This window comes from Apiospora aurea (genome assembly GCF_038362705.1).
Source record: "Apiospora aurea strain CBS 24483 chromosome Unknown utg000005l_segment0_segment0, whole genome shotgun sequence".
NCBI classification, from domain to species: Eukaryota; Fungi; Ascomycota; class Sordariomycetes; order Amphisphaeriales; family Apiosporaceae; genus Apiospora; species Apiospora aurea.
Window position 1 is genome coordinate 3,946,603 of NW_027117392.1, and position 16,529 is coordinate 3,963,131.

Sequence of the window (16,529 nt, forward strand, 5' to 3'; positions counted from 1 at the left end):
ACACCCCATTGGCTGAGTGCATCCGCATCCGCAATCGGCCGTCAGACTTTGTGACGGCTGAAATATATCTATATCGATTCTGCCTCATCTGGGAATTTTTCAAGTTTGTTGCATGCAAGTTGTACCCCCCGGATATCTCTTGCTTCCAGCCTTCCCAATTTCCCGTAACTGGACGACAGTCTGATTTTGATGCAGCTTACTGCTGCCATCGGTTGCTCGCGAGACTTCGTAACAGGTGGTGGGGAAGTAACTTGCGAGAGAACCGCACATATATCATACGTGCCATGACGATAACGATGACTTGTATGGGTCCTTTCTTTGGAAGAGACTTGCTCTTTGGTTGTGAGCTACGGGGCGGCCAAGGTTCGCGATGGACGGGAACGCCCGGCAGATAGTCCTAACACACCAAACAAGGGGCTAAAATCTGGCCCATCTAGGTCGTGGTAGAAGTCAGCGGCAACGCCTGTAGCCATCATAGCTGCACCTCGTCTTTCGATACTTTCCGGTATGCATTGTGGTGGGTGGCATGACTGGTCCCAATTTGCTGTCTAGTTTGATGATCCGTCCACGATAGTACTCTTGCACGGAAGGGACGTGTGAAGACTTGAGGAAGCACTTGGTGTTCACTGTAGGTCCATCAGGCTAAGCAGCACCCCTACACTGCCGGCGGTTCTGCCTCTACCCGTAGAAGGGCATGTATGAGGAGAGACTCACTGTGATGTCCATGTTTCTAGGGACCGTGGCTTCCACATGATCTATTCATGTATGATAGGTATATACCAGATGTGCATGCAAGGAAAGACTGCGAGCATAGCTTAGCTACTCCTCGTACCAGGGTTTATGTTTTGAATAAGCACATGTCTCTCCATGCATTCCAGATGAGGTTCCTGCCTTTGAGTTAGTCTTCTTTGGTCCCTCCTCTCCCCATCCGGCTGAGTTTCCCATGTCTTGAAGAGTAATACAGCATGCCACATAGCCCCCATGAGAATAGATACCACTTAGGCAACAACTGTTCCTGGGCGGTTTTGTGGAATCTCACGAAAACGATCTAAGCGCCGACGCTTCTTCATTCATGTGTCACCTGTAATGCTATATCACATACGGAGATGGACTCTCCCCGATCTCTGATGAAGTCTCGCATACATACTGGCATATCATATACCGGAAACTGGGGCCGCGGGGAGGAATGAGGAGATGGGATGAGATAGTCCGGGTGTAGATCGGCCCACAAGAAACTTACACGACGAGAAAGATATGCCGCCAGGGCTCTGGCTGACTCGACTCACAAGTAACCCATACTTACATAGTCAGGAGGGGAGATCTCACCCTACCCTAATGATTCATGTTTGTTGTTTAAATCGACGGGGCCCCGTTCGATCAGTCTGGGAGTTGCCACTCATGTGCATCTGGACGAGTATGCGTTGAACCGTTGCCGCATGGTAATTTCGATTGGTCTGCGGTGTATTCGACTAATTCGGGAGGCTCTGCATCTAGAGTGGATGCCCGGCCAGAGCTTGGAAGAAGGAGAAGAAGAAGCCGAATACTGAAGCCGTCGGTCAGCCTGATGTCAAACCCTAAGTATAGAACCAATTGCGTGGTTTTGACATCTCTCGTGACGCTCATGGATTGCGGGTTATCTCATACTAAACTGCCGCCCCATGTTTGGCATACCGGTACCCATACCGGTACCCATACCAACCTCTCTCTAGCGACCTCAAGAAGCAGCCTTGGTCGGTTCCCCGCGCCCCAACTATCGTGGCCAACACACATCGCTGTAGCCAATGAGGCCCTGATGATACAGCTAGATTACGCGACGTATTACACAAGGAACAGGTTTATTGAATTCAGGGGCCTTCGATACCACCATCCTCCTTCTCATCGATCACGGAGCAGCCTCCCGGGTGTGAGTGGGCGGAAACATCCCCGGGGCGCTATACCCCACTCTGATAGGTTCGGTATGCACCCTGTAAGGCATAGTTCACATGTATGTCGCGCGCCTAGACGCACAATGCCGATGGGAGCACCGGACTTATAGAAGATAGCGGTATACACAACCGTGATACGCATACAACCAGAACCCGCTGGGAGACGTGATCCCATACCCCCTCGCGCCCAGATATGCCCGTCTCGTGAGCAAACCTGCTGATCCCCATCGCTTCGGCCATATTTATAAGATCAAACCAGATCTTACCCGGGGGAAGGGAATGGCGATGCGATTTGAGAAGTTGTCGTTCATTTTGGAATCTTCCTGAGCGGGTTTCTTTTCGCAGAGTACTTACTGCATAGGCCATGGCCTGGACAACGCTGGCGTACGGAGCACTGTCTCTGGTACGCACACCCTTCCTGTCGTAGTAAACAGACTGCCAGGCTAACCAGAAACCTTAGCTATCTGTATACTGGGCGTCGTGGTGTATCTACTCGCTTTGGTTTCATCCCTTGGCCAAGTTCCCCGGGCCTAGATTAGCAGCCGTTTCCGAAGTTGGTCCAACCTGAACAACCCCCAAACCCCCAGGACACTAACAAAGGGACATAGCTATGGTATATCTGGACGTATGTCGGAGGCCGGTGGCCCTGTGTCATGGAGGATGCGCATAAGCGATACGGTATGCCTGTTCTTCTGATGCCTCGGTAGTATACTGCTAACGTATGGGCAAAGGTGACGTGGTACGCATTGCCCCGAATGAGCTGTCGTTTGTGACGCAGGAAGCGTTCAAGGACATCTACGGTGCCCCGTCCAAGACCCGGAAGCTGTTCACCAAGGACCCCATGATGTACGACATCGGCCAGCCTTCGAACATTGCGTACGAGATGAACCCCGAAAAGCACGCGCAAAAGCTCAAGCTGATGCAACCTGCCTTCCGGACGCAGTCTTTGCGTGACCAGGAGCACGTCATCCACGAGTACGTCGACCTCCTCATGGACCAGCTGGAGCGGGTGAGTTCCGGCGCTACTGGCGGCGTCGACGTGACCAAGGCTTTCGAGTGGTTGACATTCGATATCATGGGTACGTATTTGAGTTCTAACAGTATGATGGAGAGAAAGCCATGGCCCTGACCGATTGCATGCAGGCCACCTGACGTTCGGAGAGCCGTTCGGAGCCGTCAAGGATGCACGCTCACACTATTGGGTCTCGATTCTGCTCGACTCACTATTCGCGGCCTCGCTGTACTCGATGCGACCGCGCATGCCGGGGCTCGGCTTCGTTCTCGGCCTGGTGCCCTACTTTTCCCGCTCGGGCCAGGCCATCATCGCGAGCAACAAGCAGCACGCCGACCTCACCAGGGAGAAGGTGCGCAAGCGCATCGACCTGGGCGACACGCACATGGACGACTTCTTCGACCATGCCCTGAAGCACGGCGACCTCAGCGAGGCCGAGCTGGCGTCCGAGGCCAACGTGCTCTTGAGCGCCGGCGCGGAGACGAGCTCGACAGCACTGGCTGCCACCTTCTGGTTCCTGACGACGAACCCGGCCACGCGCCAGGAGCTACAGAAAGAGGTCCGCTCGAGCTTCGGGTCTTACCAGGCCATCACCGGCGACGCCGTGGCCAAGCTGCCGTACCTCAACGCCGCCCTCGACGAGTCGATGCGTCTGTTCGCACCCGTGCCCACAGGAGGCCCTCGCATCTCGCCCGGGGAGTCCGTAGACGGGCACTATGTCCCCCAGGGCACATCGGTCACGGGAGCCCCGTTTGCCATGGGCCGCGATCCGCGGTGCGTCCCTGCCCACGATGCGTTCGAGCCCGAACGTTGGCTAGGCGAGCGAAAGCAGAAGGAGAAGCCCTACTCGGCGCCATTCAGCATTGGCCCGCGGGCATGCCTGGGCATCAACCTCTCGTGGCTGGAGATGCGCATCACGTTGGCCAAGCTGGTATACCGCTACGACTGGGTCTTGGAGGCGGACCGGACCAAGGGGTATGACTGGCTTGCCGGATGCAAGATGCACTTCATGTGGAAGAAGCCGGAGCTCATGGCGCATTTTGTTCCGGTCCAAGAATGAAGGAGGCTCAAGGGCATTCCTCGGTTGTACTGTGTATATATTTTTAAGTCGGACCCCCCTCCTAATGCAACATGATCAAGTGCACGTATCGAAAACCCCCGCGGGCATGAGACAGAGCTGAGCTTCATCAAGGATCCTCCGCATCGAAGGGGGAGGATCGGGGGACTCCTTGGTCCCGAAGACTTACTAGTTCGTTTGTCCGATATCCCAAACATCGCGGGTTGTTGTTGTTTCGCTGGTTTCTTTAATTAGATGATCTACCGTGGGATGCGGATCCCGTGCCAAAACACCGCCAAGACAAGCCAAGCCAATGTTTTGGGGGCGTCACTACATGGCCTAGAATGGCTCATATCGCTTGCTTCCAATAGTCGGAATGCATCTCAACTGCCGGGGGCCAGACAAATTTCAAAACGCCAAGCGCGGTCCAATATCAACTTTCTTGGCCCTCTGGCATCTGGCCTCTGTAGCGAACCGTTTCGAAACGCAACCCGAGGGGCTGTGTGATGACAATGACAATGAATGGATCTGCGTCTTCTACTCCGTACTCTTTCGAAAAAATATTCGTGGCAGGTAGTAAGTAGTTGGTAGTACAGAAGAGGTAGGGTCTGCCTTGGCAGACGCACCAGGAAAGACAACCAATGCCAGACTTATTGAGTAGCGGCGATATCTCGTGGCTTCGTTATTTCAGAGATAAGCGCGAAGATGCCGAGTTCCCAGTTTAAAAGCGAGCGAATTGAAGGCCAGCTAGAAAAAAAACCATTTGATCGAGAAGAAAAGCGCAGTAAAGGAAAAAAAAAAGTCAGAGTTGGTAGGGCTATCATCGGTCATCATCGGCTCTGGTGATGTTTTGGTGCGTCATCGGGCACTGGCTGGGTGTGTGCTTTTCACATGGCATGGCGGGCGCTGCGGGTGTTGCGGGCGGGCGGGCGCAGTGATGTCGCACAAGACATGTCTCAATCTCTCGTTATCGGGCACAGACAGACAAACGTCTTTGCTTTCGGGAGCCACCCACACCAGCAGGACATCTCCAAACTCCAGCAGGCAGAGCGAGATTTGATACGCCCGACCGGTGCTGCTGGTACTACGCCGCCATGCTAAAATAAGCCAAGAGGTGCCCGGAGGTGCCCAGGAGTGAGTGCCCTGGACCCTGATTCGGATTCCTGCCAGGTTCCGCTGCGCAAACGACTTATGATACAATAACTCCAGTGCCAAGAGTGGGCGCGACCGCTGCGACCAATTCCCATCTCGCATTCCCCTCCATAATATTTGCTGCTACCTAAGGTTAACCTAAGGGCGGGACGGTGGATGTCGTCTTTTTTTCCTCTCGCTGCTGCTGCACACCGAAGATCGGCAGCGGGAATGCCAGACTACAGAGCTACAGTCCAGTACAGTCGTAGTATGTAGGAGAGAGACTGTCATGTCACAGGAGCTAGATAAAGTAATAAAATAAAAATAAAAACAATAATCATCGAATCACGGGCTTGGCTCACCGCGCCTGATCATCAGCACCCCCGGCGCTGCTCGTAATGCCGAACAGCCTCCTCCCACTTGCCAAGCCGAAAGAACCCCATGATACCAGCAAGCCTCACACAGCAATACCAATTACTATAGCGGTAGCAAGGTGGTGACACGGCTCCCGTCATCTGATCTCATAGGCCAATTGGCCTCCATTGCTTCCCCATTGCTTCCCCATCCTGCAACAAGCTCAACTCGTGGTTGGCTGGATATAAGCTTCGCGGCCTGCTGCTTCCTCCCTTACCAACCTACCAACCTACCAACCCTCATAAATACCTCTCCCCGTCTATCCCCTCCCCTGAGACATGCAGAACTCTCGACACTCTTGACAGGAAACCTTACTTGCCATACATACGACTCATCCTTAACCAGCTCCTACCTGACATCTGAATATCGAGACCTGTCGTCGTCGTCGTCGTCGTCGTCGCAACGGACAGTACAGATTAGACCGGTTTTCTCTCACTCATCACTCTCGCCCGCGCAAAGAAAGAATCGCCTTCTCGCGCACTCACGCACAAACACCATGGCCATTTCCCACCAGTTCGAGGACTACCCGGCCCAGGTCGTGATCAAGTCCTTGGTCACGAAGCCGCTGGAGCTCACCTCCCCCACGCTGCAGCTGGCGAACTCCTTCCCCTCATCGCCCATAATTCCCCACAGCCGCTATCCCGCCTCCTCCACACTCGCGTCGTACGACGAAGCCTACGAGTCATACGACGATGATTCTGAGTACGATGACGACGACGACGACACCCGGTCTGTCTTCTCGGACTGCGGGTCCGTCGTCTCCTCGGTCTCGAGCGCGCCCGAGGACGAGGCAGAGCCCTTCCAGGTCATCGACTACAGCAGCGGCTTCGCCGTCCCCGTCATGGTCTACGCCTCCCTCGAGCAGGCGGTGCGCCTGTCCACGCAGCGGGCCGAGGCCGAGGTCCGCCGGCAGGAGGCAATGATCAACGAAGTCCACACCGTTGCTTCTACTCCTCCTACGCGCTCACCCTCCTCCTCCTTCTCCCCGCCACAGCCGCCATTTACGCCAGGAGCGGCAGCCGCAGAAACTATCGACTCTGTCAACTGGAACTCACCAGGAGCGGCCAGCACTTATGCCGAATGGGATGAGGACGAGGACGCCTTTTTCTCCATGGGCTGATTTTCCCTCTCTCCATCTCTACCGATCCAGCATATTTCACTCCTCTTACTGTACTACTCTCAACTCAACTGCCGCGACGATTTATTTTTTATACGGCAACAATGGCACCATCAAGCCACCACCACTTCTGAGGGAGGGTGGTGCAGGGTTGTAAGCTGCAAGCTGCATGCAGCATGACACGACATGACACGACCTCTGACACGAAATCACTTTTTTCAATGGCGAAGCGAACAGCGCAACAATTTTCCAAACCACAGGCATTTTCGGGAGTTTATCCTTCAATTTTTTTTCTTTTACTTTTTTATTTTCCCGGATCCTTTCAAATCGATTGGATCATGGTCGGGGCGGCGTTTCTTGGTGGTGGGACGATTATGGTGTTCCTGGTTGGATGGTCCCAAGGGCTTTGGAGACTCTATTTTTATTGTTTGAGAACATATCATACCTGTATTGGTTATCCAAAAACCCTCCATTGCCTTTTACACAGCCCGGGGCCGCTCTTCCTTGCCACCATTGCATGGGAGCACCCAAGGTCTGGTGCAAGAGTTTTTGGAGTTTTGCAGGGGGTAAAAGCTAAAAAAAAAAAAAAAAAAAAAAAAGATACCCCTCCCTCTCTTACTGCTTGCCAGTAGTATTACATCAAACACACACAAATCAATGAAGCATACATTTATGCACACGTATATCTTGCAAGTCTTTTACATGAAAGTGATCATTATCTGTAACTTTTGACTCGTAACCTCTTAAGCAACGTATCCGAGAGGATCTTCCCTCTTCTCATAGTCTACTCATATTCTATACATGTACGAAGAAAGCCGTATCAGACACTAGAATGTCATCGTTCCTCTTACAGCTGGGACTGCTTGAGCATCGTGTCGGCTACAATGCGCCTCTGGATCTTGCCAGTGGCCGTCTTGGGCATGACTTCGGTGAAGTAGATCTGCATTTGTTTTAATCAGCCTGGTCAGTCATTCCCACTCTGGTCCAAAAAAGGGGGAGGGGGCTATCATTATAAGCAGAAAATGTCACGCGACGCAAACAAACTCACCTGTTTCGGGATCTTGAACTTGGCCACCTTCTCGGCCATCCACGTGCGCAGCTCGGCCTGCTCTAGCTTCTCGCCGGCCTTGAGCACGACGGCGACGCCAATGTCCTGGCCGTACAGCTCGTCGGGGATGGCGAAGCTGACGGCCTCGGAGACGGCGGGGTGGCGCGTGAGGACGTTGTCGAGCTCGATGGGGCTGATCTTCTCGCCGCCCTTGTTGATGAGCTCCTTGATGCGGCCGGTGATGACCACGTAGCCGTCCTCGTCGAGGCGGCCCTGGTCGCCCGTGCGGAAGAAGCCCGACGGGCTGTGGAACGAGGACGCGTTGGCGTCCGGGTTGTTGAGGTAGCCCTTGGTCACGTTGGGGCCGCGAATGCAAATCTCGCCCTCGCCGCCCTGGGGCACCTCGTCGCCGACGTCGTTCAGGATCTTGACCTCGACGCCCTGGCCCAGGCCGACGGTGCCGGGCTTGCGCTGCGCCGGCGGCAGAGGGTTCGACGTCATCTGGTGGGAGGCCTCGGTCATGGCGTAGGCCTCAAGCACGGGCGCGTGGAAGGTGGCCTCGAGCTTCTCAAAGACGGCGGGCGACAGCGGTGAGGAGCAGGACCGAATGAAGCGGATCTGCGGCAGCGGGTCGGGGATGGGCGACCTGAGGAGGATCTGGTGGATCGTGGGCACGGCCGTGTACCAATTCGCCTTGTGCTCAACAAAGTCGGCCCAGAACTCGGACGCCGAGAATCTGGTCGGCACCACCACGGAACCGCCGGTAGACAGGGGCGCGAGGAGAGCGCACAGGAGTCCGTGGACGTGGAAAAGGGGCATGACCAGCATGGTGCGATCCTCGGCAGTGAGCTGGTAGGTACCACGGATGTTCTCTGAGGTCTCGTATTAGTCCATTGACCCCCAACTCCGACCATATATGACAGGTCGCGGAGAACTTCAGCAGGAGAAACAAAGCACTGAGTACTCACCCATAGTTCGAGTCAAGTTGCCGTGTGTCAATGGTACCTAGAACCAACATGAGTGTCCCTGTTCACCTGGATTCGAGGATCAGGGCCAGACTTACGGCTTTGGGTCGCCCGGTAGTTCCACTAAGCAGCGGAGGAGGAGAATCAGTATCAATGCCAATTTAGTTCCCGCAACGGAGGTTGTTTACCTTGTATGTAGGACGAGGGCGATATCGTCGACCTGCGCTTCGAGCACCTTCTCTTCCGCCTTGCCCTTCAACTGACCGTATTCCTTGACGTCCAGCGCCACCTCCTTCTTCACGTCGTCCCAGTAGGACTCGGCAATGGCCGCATTGTACTTCTTGGCGGCGAGGACAGCGGCCGTGTTGGCCTCGTAGGCGCCGCGGGGCACGAGGACGATGGCGGACTTGAGGTCGTCGATATAGAACTCGAACTCCTCCTGCTTGTAGGCCGAGTTCAAGGGGGCGGCGATGGCCCGCTGCCACGAGGTCGCAAGGAAGGAGACGATGAACTCGTACGAGTTCGCCGTGGCAATGGAGACGGCCGAGGCATGGCCGATGCCGAGGGCGGCCAGCTTGCGCTGGTAGGAGAGGCACTCTTTTTGGAGGTCGCCGTAGGTGACAGTGAGGGCACTGGGTTTGGAGGGAACTATGACGGCGACGGCATTGGCATCGCCGCGGATCTCGGAACGGAGGGTCGGGCTGGTCGACATGGCGGCTGTCTGTATAGGGTTGTATAGAGCTCCTGGCTAGCTAGATGCAGTTCGAGACTAAGACGGCAGATAGCTTAAGCTAACAAGTAGGTATGTACGTAGGTAGCAAGTATACGAGGGGTAGTTGAGGAGGGGATTCAGGCCAGTCGACTGTGCCTTCTAGGTAGTAATGGCAGTACGAGCTTCGGTGTCTTGGGTGTCTGTCTACAAGAGTAACAGAACAGGGAAGATGGAGCTCTAATCTACTAACACGTCAACAATCCAGTGGCCGAGTAGATAAGAAGGAAGGGGAATCTCAGATCGGAAGGCAAATCGGCATAGCGAAGATGTCGCAATCCGGGTCCTTAAGTAAGTAAGTTAAGTATACTGGGCCCTCCCTCAGTTGGGACGATGAGACCTTGTCCAGACTTGTCAGGTCCTGCTTCGGCTGTCGGACGATCCCGTCGTAAGTTTGTTACACAATACCTTGGAAATCCCTTGGAAATCCCTTGGAAATACCTATACCACTGCTCTGGCCCCAAGTTGCTGTTTGAGCTTGAGCTTGAGCGGTCAGCTCCCCCAAAAAAGGCACGGCAATGGGCAACCGACGTAGCGAAGCGTGGCCTTGCATGCGCGTACATTTCCAACAAAATTCATGCCGAGAATGGGGCGCATTGCAGCGCCGTAGGCAAGACCGGCTACTCGGGCTCGACAGGCCTGGGTTTAGCAGGTCTTGGGGGGGGGGGGGTTAGGTACCTGTTTGGCGCTGTTGGGTTGGCTGGGATCGGTTGTAACGGCCTACAGGAGGGCGGGCACATGATCCCTGCACCCCCAAGCTTTGAGCTCCATTGCCAAGATAACGAGGCTCCGTTCGAACAAATCAATTTCAGAAGCTCTCCAATTCCGGCTTCGTCATACTGGCTGCCACCATTGCGCCCATTAGAGGACCACCGGCGGACGGCCTTGATATCTACCTGACTTACGCACAGCTGCTCGCCCAACGCCTCTGCCCTGCCATGTCGGAACCACAACCGCCTCCCCCGCCGCGACCAGGCGGTGGCGGCCTGTCTCTCTACGCCGACCTGCTCGACCCCCGGCCGACTCCTCTGCCTCCATCTCGCGCGCCCCCGTCGTCTCGCACGAAGCCCTGAGCGCAGTCAAAGACCAAGAGGCCGCGGCGGCAGCTTCCAAGAAGTCCGTCGTCAATCCCGCGCTGCACTTTCAGCCCATCAGGCGCCCGCAACAGAAGACGGCGCAAAAGCCCAAGGTCGGCTTTCCCAAAGCCCCACCCGCTGCAACTGCTACTGCTGCTGCTGGTACAAATAATGCGCCAGCCGCGGCCAACAATGCACCGCCGCCAGTCAAGAGCTCACTCGCCGACTGGGCCGCGACCGAGGACGACGACTGGATGTACACCGGCGAGGAGAAGCGGTCGAGGGGCGGCCGGAAGAAGAAGAAGAAGGCCAAGGATGCCGCGCCCGTCGAGACCGATTGGGACGAGATCTACGACCCTTCCAGGCCGACCAACGTAGACGAGTATCTGCGCAGCGATGAGCGGATACGGGAGGTTCAGGAATGGAAGGCATTACTGTACCGGCATAGACGCCCGGCCAAGAGACAGTCCAGCTGGAATAGCAGCGACGACGGCGGCGGCAACGACAGGCCCATGACAAGTAAGTTGGGCCTCTTATATTATCTTCTCTCGTCTCACGTCTATATACTAATGTTATCTCTGCTCCAGACCAGTTTGCGCCGCCCAACTCATACGCCTTCGCCCCACCGCCCAGGTCACCACCACGCGCTGCGATACCAGATGACAAGACCGGTGACGATGCATATGCGCGTCGACTGGCTCTGTCTCAGGGAGTGGCTGTCCCTCCACCTCCACCGCCCTCGTCCCATGCGCCTCCTCTACCTCCGCCGTCCAATTCATCAAACGCGGCATCTGCGCCGCCGCCTCCACCACCCGAACCCGATGTCTCTACCATCTCTCGGGCGCCCGTGCGCTATGTACAACCAGATCCTTCCCCCTCCCGTGCCATCAGCACCGGAGAACGACGCGGAATCAATGGATGTGGACGAGCCAGAAGCCGCCGCTGCCGCTGCCGACGATGCGCCGCGCAGCAACCTTCCCGGCCAGAGAGGCTTTGCGGCCCGTCTCATGTCCAAGTACGGCTGGTCCAAGGGCCAAGGCCTCGGCGCAGACAACAGCGGTATCGCGCAGCCCCTGCGCGTACAGGTCGAGAAGCGGCGCAAGCGTCCCGACTCGGAGGGTGGCGGCTGGGCCGAACCAGGCGGCCGCGGCCGCATCATCGACGCATCCCGAAACAGCAACAAGAAGGATGGCGACGCCCCTAGCAGCAGCGCCGGCAAGTTCGGCGCCCTCTCGCCCGTCATCGTGCTGCGCCGCATGCTCGACAACATCGAGGACCTGCAGCACGAGGTCGAGGAGGGGCTGGGCCAGGAAATCGGCGAGGAGTGCGGCGACAACTACGGCCGCGTGGAGCGGTTGTACATCGACGTGCAGGGCCATAATGTCTACATCAAGTTCGTGGACCAGGTGAGCGCCCTCCGGGCTGTCAATGCTTTAGACGGCCGCGTCTTCGCAGGCAGTGCCATTGAGCCGCAGTACTACGATCTGGAGGCCTTTGAGAAGGGCATCTACGAATAGTAGGAAGGGGAACGAGAACTGTTTCTTCACCAAGATTCACATATTCGACGAGCGTCGTGAAGCAATTTTTTGTTATTCTTGATAGCGAAGGGGTTTTGGTAGCGTTGACCGCAATTTTAGTACATGGATACTTCGTGGAACCACGTCGCCGACGAGGATATCTTTTCCGGTAGCCTTGGGCGGCCAGATGGCGAGGCCGCCCGTTTACCAACCTGTTGGGATGAGACACACTGAGCACATGCAAGGTGGTCACCAGATCGCTGGCCGTCCACAAACAAACAACCCAAGGTTCGTTTGTGGAAGGGTATGAATAAGCCCAACTGAGATGTTCTCGATTCCGTATCTGCTCCGTCGCACACCCGTTATTTGTTTGACATGGCACGCTGCTACTACACCGTACCCGCTCATGGTTCTCTCGTGCTCGTGCTCGTGCCTGTGCCTATGTAATGTAATATATGCGTATATATGTACGTGTTGTTTGGGTAGTGACCCCCGAGCGAACGGCCGACCTTGCTACGAAGGCGGTTTATGTCTTAGTTGTACCCCTTGTTCGTGGGTGATAGTTACACCTGAAGTGCTGGATCTCACATTACACTCGACGAGTTTCTGCCCATGTAACAATGGTGAATAGTACCACGGCAGCAAGTCCAATGCCCAGTTCCCTTCACGAAGCAGGCAAATAGTCGCCCGGACAAGAAGGGGTAGGAGAGGAACTCCAGCTTATAGCAACGCCCCCGTTCTGGTGCCATACCTATAGCTTTTTTACAACAGTAGAAGGCAGATCAATTTCGTGGTCGTGGTAATGCTTACATACAAAACTAGGGGGCAACTTCATTAGTGATATTCGAAACTCGAAGAATCGGCCTACTAAAGATTATCACGAGTCATGGGATGAACTTGAAAGAACATACGAGTTACAATGATTCAATGGAGTATAGAAGAACAATATGTTATTGTGTCCGTCTACTTGTCTTCTCACAATCTGATTTACACGTCTACCCTCCTACAACAGCATAATACACCACCACTCTTCACCTTCCCTTATCAATATAAACTCCGACCATCCCCATTCATTGCTCACCATACAACATCGAGCAACGCCAGTGTGCAATACTCCGCTTCATATATCATTTCTCGTTCTGGGGACCAAGGTCGCAAAGGATGAAAGGCGTTCTGTTGGGCGTAGTCGAGTACTTGAGAAACGTCACAGGGGCAACAGTGAAGCTTCGGTTACAGATGCGTAGGTATTAAGTCTAGTGAATCCTTGTACGTAGCCCAACTTGCAGACACGAGGCTAAAGAAATGACAATGACGAGAGTTCTGCATACACAGGAAGGGAAAGTTTGCAAACGCCTCCAAAAGCCAAATCTCCAGCACTTTTACTCAATTTGATCCCGTTTACAGGAAGAAGGTGACAAGGGCACCAACAGTGGCCAAGCTGAAGACGGTAGACATGCTCATGGACATGGAAGAAGCACTGCTCTTGTCGTCGCCGTCGTTGCCGTCGCTGCTGCCAGTGCTGGAGGTGTCGTTGTTGGCGTTCTCGTTGTTGCTGGTGCAGTCAATGTTGCCACCGTCACCGGCGACCTTGTTGCCAAGCTTCTTGAACTCATCGCAAGAGGACTGGATGTTCTCGGTAGAGGTGATCTGGAAGACACCACGGACATCGTCAAGGGCAGGGAGCTTGACATCATCGAAAGAGCCTCGGAGTATGACGGCACCACCAATCATTTCCAGCTTGGGGAACGAGGTGAGCTTCTCAAGCGCGGTGTTGTTGGCAATGGTGAAACCACCACCGACCTTGGTCAACTGAGGGAAGCTGATGTTCTTGACTTCGGAGTTGCCGACGAAAGACAGATCACCCGTCTGGATCTCAGTGAGGTTGAGGAGAGAGACAGACTCGAAGAAGTTGGAGTCGAAGCGGAGAGAGCCGTTGACGGTAGCCAGAGAGGGGCTGGAGTACTCGGTGACGTTAGAGATAGTAGCATTGGCAAGCCACTCAATGTTGGGCATCTCGACGCTCAGCTTCAGGCCGTTGGCGTTGATGTTGAGGAGGTTGCTCAAGCTCTTGATGCTGGAAGTGAACTTGGTGAGGAACTTGTTGTTGTTGATGTCCAAATCCTTGACAGTCTCGACGTTGATACCCTCCAAGCTGCTCAGACGGGTATCGGAGATGATAACCGTGTCGGCCTTCTTAACACCCTCGGAGCCAAAGTTGAGGGCAGTAAGACCGTTCAGAGACAGGAACTTGAGGCTGCCAACCGAGTTCAGCGAGGTGAAAGCCAGGTTGGAAAGCTGAGTAGCGTTCTGAAGGCGGAACTCCTTGCCGATCGAGGTCAGCGAACCAGCCTTCAGGCTGATGATCTGGCCGTTGTTTTCGCAAGTCAGGTCGCCGCCAATCTGGGACAGCTTGCCGAAGTCGAGCTCGGCATCACCGGGGGTAACAGTAACGCTGCCCTTAACAGTCTTGCAGTTACCGAGCTGGGTAGCATCGCCGGAGGAAGAGATCTTGATGAGATCGTCCTTGCAGTCGAACGCCATGGCGCCTGTGATTGAACTGTTAATTATTGAAAACGTACGGCGGCGGTTGGGATGCCAAGACTTACCAGTGGCCATGCCGACGGCGGCAATAGCCGAAACGATTTGCTTGGTGAACATCTTGATAAACTGTTCGTCAAAAACGCTTGGTCAGTTTTATTTCTTCGGAGACGCTGTGATGGGAGTTTGATGATGGAATGGTGAGGCGGTTGATGAGTGCAAGCTTCCGCTGGGGAAACAGACTCAGCAACGATTGTGGGAATAAATATCTCGAAAAGTTGAGTGTAGTGTGCTCCAAAAATCAATGTTGACTTTGCTCGAAGGCAGTCGACTTTCCCGACTGGATCGGGTATGTTTTTGGGGGAGAGGGAATGGATACAGGAGGATTGAATCAAAGGTGCGCCGGGCTCGCACAGCTTGAAGAAACTAGGTTCGCTTCGACGAGCAGGAGTCATTCACAGCTGCCGATCAGGGCGAGAAAGAGCAGCCAAACCATTGTGATTAGCAATGACTGCACCGCCGTTTGTTTACTACAACAATCGGTGGTGGTCGGGATGTTCCGGAGTTGTTATTGGAGACTTCCACCAAACAGCCCGTTGCTTCAACCAGAGTCGTCCTGTTGACAATGCAGGCGATGTGGGAACGGCATTCCATAGCCACCAGGCAATAGACGACTGCAGATCGCATTTTCGATCAACGAGCAATGTCCATTCAGGAGGCTGCTCCTGGGATTCGCAACTCAACTGTGGCTCTGGACTCAATAGCGTATGAGGGAAACTAGACCCCTTGGCGGCAGCTCGACAGTGGTTGTTGCTACGATGGGACGACTGGCTGTCCGTCATTCGCCAATGGCCGTTAACCCGACCGACAGCTCCCATCGTACGCGCCACTGGCTAGCTATTGCACGCTAGAGAATTAGAGCCACAGTAGTGCATTCCTGGGCAAGGAAAGCGAAGCCGCGTACTGGCACGGCATGGCAGTCCAGACCTTTGCAGGTCGTGACACCGCCCCAAGACAGCAGCTTCTGCGATGGGATAGTATGCGGAACGCGCGTCGTCTCCCCATTTACTCTCCAAGTCGCCGTCCTGTTGCTGGCTGGCTGCTTGCGAATACTAGGCATGATCGCTCTCTCGACCTTGTGTATGTGGTTGTGTATGTGTATGTGCAAGAGCAAACCCGTGATGGGATAGTTGCGTGTGAAGATAAAAACATGGATGTACAAACCTTTGCTGCTTTTTCTTACACAAAAAAACCAGAACTGAAGTAGTACACTGGTTGGAATTGACTCTTCTACTTCACAACCCCAAAAAAGAATTACTCGTTTCGTGGTTCGGTCGATGTAGTTTTTGAGTTGAGTTGAGTTGAGGATCGGGGTATCGGTTGTTGGGCGGTTCTTCGAGATGCGTTGGCGGGGATTGAGAGGTCAAGTTATTAAAGCGAGGAAGCTATGGAGCGAGTGCTCTTCCTCTGGTACTGGCAGGAATATCGACAAACGAATGAATTTGAAGGGGAAAACGGGAGGGAGAAAAGGTTTATGGAAGGAGGAAAGGTCAGTCACGTTCAGGAGAAGCCGAAACGTTTTGGAATTCAAGTGGCCTTTTGGGGATGGGAGGCAATGGGTAGAAAAATAAACCGGGCGGGTCTAAAGGGGGTGGGATCCAGGAACATGCAGGCGGGAGGGAGGGAGTCACTGGAGTGAGAGGGAAATGGGCAAATGGGCCTGGCAAATCGACGGGCACTGGGACTGGGGGACTTGCACATCGCACCACCTGCGCCGCCCTCCCACAAGTACCGCTACCTACCACCCATAAGAGCACATGAAATCTAATCCTCCACTATGCAAGGGTGCGTGCTTTAGCAGAGGTCAGGTACTGCAACATTGTTCTGATTGGTTGCACTGTACCTTGGCCCTGCTGAACTGAGCCCGGCCGAGGTGGGCTTCAATATCTTTGCCTCCCCT

The 16,529-nt window shown here is 54.6% G+C and overlaps 5 protein-coding genes across 5 annotated transcripts; 3 read left to right on the forward strand and 2 right to left on the reverse strand.

The window, feature by feature from the left end:
* Nucleotides 1-2,578: 2,578 nt before the first annotated feature.
* On the forward strand, nucleotides 2,579-3,997 carry PG986_007778 (Cytochrome P450 monooxygenase BOA3; the record flags this gene model as incomplete). Its single annotated transcript, XM_066844000.1, has 3 exons — nucleotides 2,579-2,603; nucleotides 2,657-3,004; nucleotides 3,069-3,997. 3 exons carry the CDS (start codon nucleotides 2,579-2,581, stop codon nucleotides 3,995-3,997), a joined length of 1,302 nt encoding a protein of 433 aa, XP_066700112.1.
* A 2,038-nt stretch (nucleotides 3,998-6,035) lies between these two features.
* PG986_007779 (uncharacterized protein) lies at nucleotides 6,036-6,659 on the forward strand (the record flags this gene model as incomplete). Its single annotated transcript, XM_066844001.1, has 1 exon — nucleotides 6,036-6,659. One exon carries the CDS (start codon nucleotides 6,036-6,038, stop codon nucleotides 6,657-6,659), a length of 624 nt encoding a protein of 207 aa, XP_066700113.1.
* Nucleotides 6,660-7,503: 844 nt separating this feature from the next.
* Nucleotides 7,504-9,381, reverse strand: PG986_007780 (uncharacterized protein; the record flags this gene model as incomplete). The annotated part of the gene is made up of 5 exons (XM_066844002.1): nucleotides 7,504-7,596; nucleotides 7,705-8,576; nucleotides 8,673-8,709; nucleotides 8,768-8,792; nucleotides 8,858-9,381. The coding sequence occupies 5 exons, from the start codon at nucleotides 9,379-9,381 to the stop codon at nucleotides 7,504-7,506; spliced, it is 1,551 nt and encodes a 516-aa protein (XP_066700114.1).
* Nucleotides 9,382-10,176: 795 nt separating this feature from the next.
* Nucleotides 10,177-12,031, forward strand: PG986_007781 (uncharacterized protein; the record flags this gene model as incomplete). The annotated part of the gene is made up of 3 exons (XM_066844003.1): nucleotides 10,177-10,229; nucleotides 10,414-11,033; nucleotides 11,148-12,031. The coding sequence occupies 3 exons, from the start codon at nucleotides 10,177-10,179 to the stop codon at nucleotides 12,029-12,031; spliced, it is 1,557 nt and encodes a 518-aa protein (XP_066700115.1).
* A 1,398-nt stretch (nucleotides 12,032-13,429) lies between these two features.
* Nucleotides 13,430-14,689, reverse strand: PG986_007782 (uncharacterized protein; the record flags this gene model as incomplete). The annotated part of the gene is made up of 2 exons (XM_066844004.1): nucleotides 13,430-14,577; nucleotides 14,638-14,689. The coding sequence occupies 2 exons, from the start codon at nucleotides 14,687-14,689 to the stop codon at nucleotides 13,430-13,432; spliced, it is 1,200 nt and encodes a 399-aa protein (XP_066700116.1).
* Nucleotides 14,690-16,529: the final 1,840 nt, after the last annotated feature.